At 39.2% G+C, this 12,171-nt stretch overlaps 2 protein-coding genes across 2 annotated transcripts in view; both read left to right on the top strand.

Annotated features, from left to right (window-relative positions):
- Nucleotides 1-12,096, top strand: part of TDRD6 (tudor domain containing 6) — a 28,304-nt gene extending 16,208 nt beyond the window's left edge. Inside the window, exons 5-9 of the mRNA XM_063442048.1 lie at nucleotides 6,727-6,822; nucleotides 7,766-7,861; nucleotides 8,666-8,743; nucleotides 10,984-11,079; nucleotides 11,272-12,096. Coding sequence (XP_063298118.1) covers nucleotides 6,727-6,822; nucleotides 7,766-7,861; nucleotides 8,666-8,743; nucleotides 10,984-11,079; nucleotides 11,272-11,471 — 566 coding nt within the window. The 3' untranslated portion in view covers nucleotides 11,472-12,096. The remainder of the gene's footprint in view (nucleotides 1-6,726; nucleotides 6,823-7,765; nucleotides 7,862-8,665; nucleotides 8,744-10,983; nucleotides 11,080-11,271) is intronic.
- The window catches only part of LOC134586122 (tudor domain-containing 6-like), a 55,971-nt gene continuing 55,503 nt past the window's right edge, over nucleotides 11,704-12,171 (top strand). Inside the window, exon 1 of the mRNA XM_063441632.1 lies at nucleotides 11,704-11,873. Within this exon, the coding sequence (XP_063297702.1) occupies nucleotides 11,704-11,873 (170 nt within the window). The remainder of the gene's footprint in view (nucleotides 11,874-12,171) is intronic.

Genomic DNA, 12,171 nt, shown 5'->3' with positions numbered 1-12,171 from the left:
CACCATTTTGTAGCCTAGCCAAAAGAAGCAAACCTTCCCACTCTACTCAGTTAGATGTTTCGTTAAGAGGAAGTATGTAAAATCAAATTTGCTGTAACCCATATTCTTGTTTAGGGCCGTCGCCCAGGTGTGGGGGCTGGGGGGGGGGAGGACAGTAGGTCCCCCCCCCCCAAATTCTTATTTAGGGCTCTACCCGCCGTGCAGGGGTGGGGGCCGCGGGGGGAGGACAGTAGGTCCCCCCACATTCATCTTTAGGACCCCGGGGCTGGGGGAGGACAGTAGGTCTCCACCCCCCCATTCTTATTTAGGGCCCTCACCCACCGCGCAGGGGTGGGGGCTGGGGGGGGGGACAGTAGGTTTCTCCCCCTCATTCTTATTTAGGGCCCCCACCCGCCGTGCAGGGGGGAGGACAGAAGGTCCCCCCACATTCTTCTTTAGAACCCCCGCCTTAGTAAAGCCACATTTACTAATACCAAGTGAAGATTACTTGGTATTAGTAAATTCAGCCCCTACTCGCTATACTGCGAATAGGGGCATGTCTAGTAAACAGTGAGCACCCACTGGCTCCCTCCCCCCCCTCATTCTTATTTAGGCAACCCACCGCGCAGGAGGGGGGGGAGGAGAGTAGTTCCCCCCCCCTCATTCTTCTTTAGGACCCCCTGCCGCGCAGGGATGGGGGCATAGGGGAGGACAGTAGGTCTCCTCCTCCCCCCATTCTTATTTAGGACCCCCACCCGCCACGCAGGGGTGGTGGCCGGGGGGGATGGGAGGACAGTAGCTTCCCCCCACCACCATTCTTATTTAGGACCACCGCCCAAAGGTGGGGGCCGGGGGGAGGACACCACTTCGTAAGCCCACCACATGGGGTGGCTTAGGAAGTGGTGTTGACAAGGAGGGAGCTGCACGCTGGTAGCTCCCTCCTTGTAATAAACTGAATGAACAAAAGAACACTGATATTCAGTGTTTTTGTTCGTCTGACATTTCTAGTCATTCATTCGTCTTTCTGAAGAATGGATGAAATTCCCGTTCGCATACCCAAGTGTTTAACTGAGCATGTGTGGGAATCTAATGTGGGCAGATGACGTGTCCCAGAGGGACTTCATCTACCCACACAAAGATGGAGGCGCGTTTAGAATATAGATTGTGGCAGAAAATAAAGTAAAAAAAAAAAAATAGGTAATGTGGGGGGCTCAGGGGCATTTGGGGGTGACGCAGGGGGTTTAAAAAAAATAATTAAGAAAACGGGATTCGGCCATGACAGTGCCACTTTAAACCTATTATTCCCAAGGTAACTATGCAGGTAAACTAGTGGCGGACGAATTAAAAACTGATATTTTCCCCAAATTCTTTTTGACTGGGGTAGCAAACTAACCATCCCTGACCATTATTGCCAATGAACTAGATAATTTCTGTAGTAATCTCTACAAATTGAGAAACTACACCACCACTATCTGGCCAAACACATATATAGAAGCCTTTTAGACTCTGTATCCCTCCAAATGATTACACTATTGCAGGAGGTACTTCAAGTCCTCAAAATGCTGCACCATAACCAAATGTTTTTATAAACTTACAACGTCAGATTCGGAGATCTACGCTTACCGGACCACTTAAATTATTTTCTTTTCTCTTTGGGTTATATTCTTCATGAACTCTTAACACACACATTATCATACCAAAACCAGAAAGTCACCAGATCCTAGATCAAAATTCAGACCCATCTCCTTGCTAAACGCAGATCTTTATGCGAAACTCCTAGCCTGCTGTTTGAACGCCCTCCTGCCTTACCTAGTATCCACAGTGCAAAACCAACTTTGTCACGAACCACCAAGCAGGAACAATACCAGGAGCTTCCTTACATAGAAACATGGAATGTGACGGCAGATAACAATTCAGCCCATCTAGTCTGCCTAATTTTCTAAATACTTTTATTAGTCCCTGGCCTAATCTTATAGCTAAGATAGCCTTATGCCTATCCCACGCAGGACCAAACTTCTGGAATAAAAGGGAATCATGACATGTCACACATGTCATGTGTCCTTAAGGAGTTAAAGGGACATTCCAGGCACCCAGACCACTTCTGCCCATTGGAGTGGTCTGGGTGCCAACTCCCACTACTCTTAACCCTGCAAGTGTAATTATTGCAGTTTTTTTATAAACTGCAATAATTACCTTGCAGGGTTAATTCCACCTCTAGTGGCTGTCTACTAGACAGCCACTAGAGGGAACTTCCTGATTTATAGCAAAGATTTTTTGCTAGAGCGTCGCTGGACGTCCTCACGCTGTGTGAGGACCTCCAGCGTCGCTCATTTCCCCATAGGAAAGCATTTTCAATGCTTTCCTATGGGGAGCGCTAATGCTAATGTATTAGGTCTCCCGGCCAGTAGGCGGTATCAGTCTCGCCCACCGACCGACTGAGTCAGTAGGAGGAGGAATCAGCAACGAGGGACATCGTCGCTGCCTCAGGTAAGTGACTGAAGGGGGTTTTCACCCCTTCAGCAACCGGGGATTGGGGGGTGGAAGGAGAGGGAACCTGCAGTGCCAGGAAAACGGATTGTTTTCCTGGTACTGGAGTTTTCCTTTAAACTCCTTTACTGTGTTAACCTCTACCACTTCAGCTGGAAGGCTATTCCATGCATCCACTCCCTCTCAGTAAAGTAATACTTCCTGATATTATTTTTAAACCTTTGTGCCTCTAATTTAAGACCATGTCCTCTTGTTGTGGTAGTTTTTCTTCTTTTAAATATAGTCTCCGCATTTACTATGTTGATTCCCTTTATGTATTTAAATGTTTCTATCATATCCCCCTGTCTCATCTTTCCTCCATGCTATACATGTTAATATCCTTTAACCTTTCCTGGTAAGTTTTATCCTGCAATCCATGAACCAGTGTAGTAGCCCTTCTCTGAACTCTCTCTAAGGTATCAATATCCTTCTGAAGATACGGTCTCCAGTACTGCATTCAATACTCCAAGTGAGGTCTCCCCAGTGTTCTGTACAATGGCATGAGCACTTCCCTCTTTCTACTGCCAATACCTGTCCCTATACAACCAAGCATTCTGCTAGGATTTCCTGCTGCTCATTCTTCTGTGTCACAGGGGAAACTTCTCATTCTCTGTATGTACAATCCGGAGAGGTAGAACAGCTGAAGTTACTGTTTGTTGCAGTTCAGCTTTCTATAGAAGAAAACTAGTCAATGAATTACATCTCGTAGATAATCCTTCTGAGTAGCACTATTATAGAAAGTTATATGAACATCGGATAAGCGGAATCCATTCCATTGTCTGTGCAGAGCACCCTGCAGGAGCTGAAACCTTAGGTATTTCAACACATGCATTAACTACGAATGTGAGTTACCTTAACCTTAAAATTACTACTGCTTACTAGAAATGTTTTCCAGAATAATGCATTCTGCTTAATAAAGCAGAAAAAAAAGTGTGAACCTTACATTGAGATATTGTTATGGAAAACACATAAACAGAAAATCAATTTCATTGAGAGAAATGAACACAGCTCGTAGTTGTCAGGGCTCATGTAAACAAGTCAGCAAAGACCCTCAACATTTACCTAAGATGCAGTTGTACAAGCAAGCAACTGATGATTCAAAAGTACAGAAACTGCATGGAAAACTAATAAAAAATTAATCTTCATAAGGGATTACTTTGGATTTGGTTATTTCTTGGATGACAATATGATGTGAGTCAAACAAAACATAAATCGTGCTGGAGACTTTTCTTATCTGGGTGGAAAGGACCAAAACAAACTGAACTGTTCTTGAGTTGTACATGTCCAGGGGATTACACAAATGTAGTTTTTAAAATCTATAAATATCACACTTTTACCTTTCAACTCAATTGTTCTTGGAAGCTTCCTCGGACGCTTTGGTTTTTACTCAAGGGTGCATGCAATAGGGAGCAGAAAATTGACTTTTTCTTGGATTTAGAAAGTGGAAAACGGACTGCTAACGGCATGGGAGGAGATTAGAGGGCTAATCCTTGCAGTGTGGTGGGATGTACTAATCCTGGCAATGGGAAGAGAGAGACTGAGTTTATGGTAATGTAACAGACGTGGGGAGAATTAGCTTTTCCTGGCAATAAGAGGAAGTATGAGAAAATGAAGCAGAAATACTTCTATATGCAATAAGAGGGTGGGGGAAATGTGCTACATTTAACATAGGGGATCTTCGAGAAATGGAAGTGTAAGAATGAGTTTCTGACCTGTAGATATCAATTGGGTGCAGATCGGATTCATTCATACATTGACCCTCCATGCAGAACATTTGTAATTTCCCCTCAGTACTAATGCACCCCAATATAAATACACAGACACTCCATAATCTGTATGTTACTCCTGGAACATTTACCTCTGCATTCACCTTTGCAGTATACAAAAAAATGTCTGCATATTTGAGGGGGCAAGTCATTGTTTTGGCTTGGCTAACCAATAAACAATTGAATGAGTCTTGTCAGTATACACCTGTAAACGAGTTTAAAACTCGTAACAATTTTCTGTTTTAAAGAGGGTAGATGGTTTAAAAATGGGCCCCGATTAAGTAGGTTAAGCCATGTTTTCTATTTTTCTGTGGGTACTAAACAGGATATTTAAATGAAAATCACAGTGGAACCTCAGAACTCAAACTTAATCCGTTCCAGAAGGCTGTTCTAGTTCCGATTTGTTCGAGAACCGACTCAACATTTCCCTTAATTCATGTAAATTTGATTAATCCGTTCCAGACTACCGAAATTACAGCATTTTTTATACAAATTTTACAGATTAATAATGCCTTGCATGCATACAATCATAACGGAAAAAATTATAAACACTATGTACAGTAAATTAAATGAAAAAGTCACTTCACTTTACCTGTAATTGAGAGTTGATGGTGTAAGTGGAAAGGAGAAGATATTTTATTGTTTGGATGGAGATAGGTAACTGTTCTTCTGGCGTTTAAAATGTGTCTAAAGTGTATCTAATTAAACATGTTTGTGGCACAATTTGTTTGGTACCAAGGTTCGTTTGCAACAGTTTTTTGCTGAAAATCTTTTAGTCTGCCAAATTGTTTGAGAAATTGTCCGTTCGAGTTCCGAGGTTCCACTGTACAAGATGAATTGGGTGGATATATTGGGCTTAACTGCTCAATTCACTGCCATTTCACCTTTTGTTTCTGTTTATACAGCTCTGTCCTCCCCTACTCTCTATATGACCTGTAGTTTCCTTACATATTTCCTGAAACAAAATCTAATATTTAATCTTAATTTACTGTACTGTCTTTAATTCAGAATGTATTCTTGCTTTAATAGCCTGTTGGAGCCTACAGGAGCTTCCTGTGTGTAATTAAAGGAACACTATAGTCACCTAAATTACTTTAGCTAAATAAAGCAGTTTTAGTGTATAGATCATTCCCCTGCAATTTCACTGCTCAATTCACTGTCATTTAGGAGTTAAATCACTTTGTTTCTGTTTATGCAGCCCTAGCCACACCTCCCCTGGCTATGATTGACAGAGCCTGCATGAAAAAAAACTGGTTTCACTTTCAAACAGATGTAATTTACCTTAAATAATTGTATCTCAATCTCTAAATTGAACTTTAATCACATACTGGAGGCTCTTGCATGGTCTAGCAAGCTATTAACATAGCAGGGAATAAGAAAATCTTAATTAAAGAGAACTTGCAATAAAGAGAGCCTAAATAGGGCTCTCTTTACAGGAAGTGTTTATGGAAGGCTGTGCAAGTCACATGCAGGGAGGTGTGACTAGGGTTCATAAACAAAGGGATTTAACTCCTAAATGGCAGAGGATTGAGCAGTGAGGCTACAGGGGCGTGTTCTATACACCAAAACTGCTTCATTAAGCTAAAGTTGTTCAGGTGACAATAGTGTCCCTTTCATTTAGGTGACTACCCACTTACCTTACTAGACTGTAGAGTTCATCTGTTCCTTGGGGACCCAGCTGTTGGAGGTGGGAGCAGAACTCACGGCACAGACATGTTACATGCGGCTCAAGTCGTTTCTGGGACAGTTGCAGTTTTAATGTGTCATGAATGGCACTATGCTTTTTGAAGAAGTTTTCTTTCTCAATGGAAGCTTTCACAGAGATTTCAGTTTGCAGACTAGGAAATAAAACACCAATCGCATCTGAAAATTAAACCATCTTTTCTTGTCACTGTGACTCCCAGCCTGGAGAGATGTGTCTAGGGCAAAATGACGGGGTTATACACATAAACAAGAGTATTGGATAACATCATTTCAGTATTGGATAAGACCTTTTTGTGTCATTTTACCCCACTCCCTCTAGCACGTAAGCTCATTAAGCAGGGCCCTCAACCCCTCTGTTCCTGTGTGTCCAACTTCTCTGGTTACAACTACATGCCTGTTCGTCCACCCACTGTAAAGCACTGCGGAATTTGATGGCGCTATATAAATAACATAATAATAATGAATGGAGAGAAAACATATTTTCAAACATATTTTAAAACATGAATAGATGCAAAGACTTCAATCCGATGCGTATACGCCCATAAATACATAGAAGAAATGTAAATAATTATGTAAATGTTTGATACTGTTCAAGGGTACACAAGCCAGTTTTTACTGTTTAAGGGGTGTAGGGGTCTTATACGGTGAATCTTTAGGGCACTGAAGACCAAGCAAATTAGGTGTTCATTGGCTGAGAAAACAAAAATCCTAAACTAATATTTTATGTACGTGTGTTTTTGTTTCTCTTAAGATATAGAATGCACTCGTAGTAAAATGGATATTGCAGAAAATACTTCAAGCTCTCTTCTTGAGTCAAGTGTTAACCTGACAGACTCATGCCTACAAGGTTAGTATCTTTTAATATTGTGCTAGTTTAATTCCAGAAAATGTTCTAAATAGATTTACAGACCTCCCATGGAAGACTTGAGCTCCCTTCATTAATAATGTATTTTAGAGGTAATGCTTTACAAACAAAATGGATCTGTTGTTCCATGAGCAAAGTCGACACCAACCAGAAAATAGCTGTAATATGCTGTGATAACTTTCCATAAAGTTTTTTTTTTTTTTAGCGTTTTTTACTTGATGGGCATTACCTCCTTATTCACAGACTGACAAACTGTTTTAGAAGGTTTTTGTTTTGTTTTTTCCTCCCTCCAGGCCTCCCCAATAGGTGAATGTAATGGCAGCACACATTGTATGTAAAACTCTCTGTTAAATGGAAGGGCTGTATAATCAAAATAAACCCTATGGCCAGCAGGAGTTTATGAGCAGCAGGCCACATACATTTACCTTTGGCAGCATGACGGCTGTGGTTAAGCTAATTATTAATTTTTCTGCTTTTGCAACATTTTAATGACCCTAGAAGTGACTGGTCTGCCATTATATCATAGGGATTTTTCCCTTCTCCAGGATGGTCTACAAAAGCATCCCCAGCTGATGCAGTGCTTTGCGACCCTTAACAACATGCTTACTTAAAGCATGCTGAACGGTAGATAATGTGCAATATTAAACTCTATAGATGACCAATGCATTCTGAATATTTTTTTTTCCCTCTAGTATTATTGTATTGCTGTATATAACAATTTTACATGGTGCAATTCTCAGGGGATTTAATTGAAACCACTAGAAGTTTCTTGTGGATTGCTCCACTTCTAAAATGTTGTGTCAAAATAGTTTTCAGTGCTTCACCCTCCACATTTTTTTTAAATTACCTTTTTGATGCTTTTGCTTTTTTAAAAATAAATTAATTACTAAAATGGAAAAAAATGATACATGTTTTTCATTTTTAGATTCTTTATCTGACATACAGATGGCAACCATATCTCAGCTAGACCTTTCCGAGACAGATCTCCAAGATTCCTCTTCGTCAATGATAGTTGATCATGGTAATCCACGGTTTCTTAGTTCTATTTTTTTATTTCTATGGTGACAACACATTTTGCAACTGTGATCAGTTATATTGGTAAAATCGCAGAACTTTTGCCAGACGCAAATCACTACTATAATTTTTGTGCATTGCTGGCATTTTTTGAATACCAAAGTACATAAATCTCTTATTGCATACAACTTGTATGCTTTGTATCTGTACTGTATGATGTTGCATTAATCATAAGACTTGTCCCAAAAAAAAAAACACTTTGGAGCATATTCTTTTCAAACTGCAGTTGAACGAATCGATCCCTGTGGGACATACCTGTCAAGTTTTTTTTTTTAAAGGAATTTGATTTAGACAAACCACTCCAAACTAATTTTTGACCAAGTCTATTAAAAATATGCAATAAAAACAAAAAATAAACTAAACTATACTTTAAGTTTCTGTATTTGATTTTGGTATTGACAATAAAATTATTGAATGTATCTTTTGGCATAATGTAAATGTATAGCTGTTTTTTTGTGTTAAAATTATTAAATCGTCCAGCAGTAATTTCATAAATAAATATTAGGAACACTATGTGGGTGTCAATTTGTTGGACAACAGATCATTGTAATTTCATGTTTTAAACCTCTTTGTATTTTTGGGACAGAATGATTACTCTCTTTCACGAATAACTGCACATACACAAACCCAAGCAGTATTAAGTTTACCTATAATTTAGTGGCCCTTTTATATATTCACAAATTATTACTGATTAGAATACAGGCTATGTTGTATGGGATGTTTAATTGTTGCATATTTATGTTGTAAATAGGCTACCTGTCTGAGCAGACTATGGATGAGAAAGATCAATCTTTATTTGAAGAGGCTTTTAAAAATGAGAAGGATCAGGGTAAGGATTTAATTGGACTTTTTATTTTTAAGATTTTGTTCACAAATTGTATTGTATAGAAGGGACAAGATTTTCCTTCAACTGTAAACTGGTCAATTACACAAAAAAACACTCAAATAATTAAAATTATACGATCTTGTTATATTTGACAAGGTATTTGTCCTTTACGTTTAATTGAAAGGTAAGAATTTTAATTTCTATATACTATAAAAATTAAATAAAACACCTACCTCATCACAGCTAAGCGTCAGTCATTTGGCCTGTATATAGTTTTGTTTTCCTCCTCGTGGTACAATGGTGAGAACAACATCCAGCATTTGGACACCTTTCTACAGTGCAATTTCTTATGTTCTTATGAGAAACAAAAAAACAATTTGCAAATATTGCAAATATTGTCAAATAGGCTTTTCCATATGCTAGCCCCCTAGCCCCTTCCCCCCCCCCACTATTGAAAGAATATGAGCCATTAAAACTTCATGTACTGTTTAAAGGCCTGGGGCGAACGTACATTTACAGTCCTATCAATGACTAGTGGCTTCTGGCAGAGACATTCCCCTACAAGCTGGTAATTATAAATAGAGTATAAATAAGGGTAAGTGAGGCTTTGTAGACCAGATATCTTATTGCAAAATACATGAAAATACAAATGTGTATGCTCAATTTCGGTATTGAAGGTGTTTGATAAGCTGGACTAAGTAAGACCTCCTAAACACCCCTAAAGCACTTCAGCACGCATCTGCTTTAGGGGTCTGTGTGTCTCTGTAATGTAAATTGTTCCCTTTTCTCTGTTTGGTACAATGGATTAAAGGTGACAAAATGTTCTATGTTGATAGTTTATCTTGCGTTTTATTGTTTTTGAGGAGGTTAACTGTTCTGTACAGGCAATAACGGTTTGTTAGAGTTCACATGTCTTTAACATACCCAGACCTTGTGGTTTAATTGATAACAAAATAGGTTTAAATAGTTTTACTTTTATTACAAACATAATACTTTTGTACACAGTGCATTTTATGCTGCAGATGTAACAAAATGGCTTTCAATAGGTTTTTTTTTTGGGGGGGGGGGCAGAGTGGAGTGGGAAGAGACATGAACTTTGTGGGTTTTTTGTTTTGTTTGTTTCCACATGGCTTAAATTATGGAAATGTTGCATCTCTAGCTGTGACTAGAGGTGAGTTAGAGAATCCGCTATGTTTGCATCCATTTTAAATTCCCTTCTTTTGACTAAACTGGTAATGTTCAGGTTGAAAGTTTGTTTTTAATTAAGAGACTGAAAATACAATTTGTTCATTAATTAAGGAACCAGTGACTGATCTGTCACTTTGCAGGCTTTGCTTTTAAAACAACCTTTTTCTTGTCGTCCTTTGCCCTGTTTTCATTTATTGTAATTTACAGAACATGAGAACAAGCAAAAACCCATAGAATCCCTGTGCACAAGAGAAAACGCAACCCCAGACAATCATTTCAGCCTTCTTTGGGTCTCGTCAGCGAGGTGTAGCTGATACCGCTCTAGGCACAGTGAGCATGGGGTCCATGTCTGGATTACCCTTTTAACTTGGGGAAAACATAAGTAAATGCATTGCAACAGAGAATATTAGAAATCTGAGAATGGAGAAAAGCTCAGAAAAAAAGCTCAATAGCTTTCCCTGCTGAACCTATACCATTTGGTATCATAATGACCGTGACTGTCACTTTGCACACTTTACTTTTAAAATGATCGTCTTTTTCCTTGTTTTAATTTATTGTAATTCACCTGTTTTTTTTTTAATTATACTTTTATTTTAATATACAAAAACAAATGTAAGGATTTTTTTTTTTATTGTGGGAAGTGTGGTTTTTGGCAATGGTTTGAGCTTAAGATAATTTACCCATAATCCATAATTTAAAAGAATCCCACAGAAGGCTAACTGCAGACAAAATGGAGGTACCCAGGTATTGAGATCCTGCCCAAGCAAGCAAATATAATTAAGGCAATTGACAGAGAGGTTAGTATTTCATTATGCTAGGAGCATAAGGAAAGGAAAACCGAATGGGAAATGGGGGAAAGCACACACAAACAGGGTTGCATTACTGTAGCTCTGTCCCCACTAATGCTGCACCACTGAGTCTGTAACCAGCTTCCATGTTGCCTGTACATGATCAGTGTTTCTATGTTCAGCAGCCTGGAGCACAAGGCATATACAAAGTACATTTGTTTTTAAATCACTTGTGTTTAATGATCTTAAATCTAATTTACTATACAGATGTATCCATGTGTGTGGAGTGCTCATTAGAAGAGGAGGCTGAGACAGATGCAAATAAGCCAAGACCATTCGATATAGACAACAAAACAAATGAAGGTGTGTATTAAATCTATAATTTTACAGTGAGAATCCATACCATCTTGTATCGTGTGTTTGTATGCTTAGTTTTGTGAGTGTTCTCAAGTTACGTGTGTTTTTTTACTTATTATCGCTGGTTTTATTTTCTAAATGCAACTTTTTTTTTTTTTTTACCCAGACTCTGAATTTGTACTTTTGTGTTCCCTGCAGATTTATCAGATGATACAGAGTGCCGAGAATCCGTAGAAAATGTTCATAACGTGTACAAGGACATTGCTTGTCAGCTGAGCACAGTCTGTCTAGAAAGTGAGGAAAATCTAGGTGAGCTGAATGTTCTGCACCTTCTTGAGGCTCTCTGTGCTCTAGTCACCAATGCTCTTGGTGTGCTCCTCTCATTTTTTCTCTTATGATTGCACAGACCCCTCTTCCTATCCCCCCCTCAAAATACAATCATTAAATATGCCAAGCCTTCCGCTTCAGTAAATGGATACGGACACCACAGCTTTATTATACAGTTCTAACTTTACTCCAAACCTAAACCAGCATCAAACCATTGAATTTATAAAATCCCTTATGTGTCAGCTCCTAGAGCTCCACTTACCATTCTGGTACTGTCCAGGAACTCAAACCTGCCAGCCCAACATGTTCAAGAGCTTTGAGGGTTGCCCAAGGAAGAAAAGATCACATCAAGGGATGGCGTACATAATGACAATCTATTTGACTCCCACCTTCCTAACCTGCAAAGCTGCTCCTTCTAGAAACCTAAGTGTGAGCCGCAGTGGCCACGCCAATATGAAATTTGCTAAAAAGCTGTACACAACTGCAGCAAACATTTCCTTAAAACACTAATGAATTGGAAGCATGTCAAAGAGGAGCCGTCAACATGAAACAAAAATTAAGCATTGCAGCGGAGAAGATCTAAACGGATGTACCTCACTAGGCAATTAGCAGGCACCTCTACCCTGTGTAACAGCCATGGGCTTCCTATGTTAAAGGTGGACCTCCTCAGTAAGAACTATTGCATCTTCATGCGACTAACCATCAAACTTAACTTACTGTAAAAATAAACTAAAATCTGTACTTGTTCTTGTTATGTGTGTTTTTTTAATT

The sequence above is a fragment of the Pelobates fuscus genome, chromosome 2 (genome assembly GCF_036172605.1).
Source record: "Pelobates fuscus isolate aPelFus1 chromosome 2, aPelFus1.pri, whole genome shotgun sequence".
In the NCBI taxonomy this organism is placed as follows: domain Eukaryota; kingdom Metazoa; phylum Chordata; class Amphibia; order Anura; family Pelobatidae; genus Pelobates; species Pelobates fuscus.
This window is presented reverse-complemented; position numbering and strand designations above follow the sequence as displayed.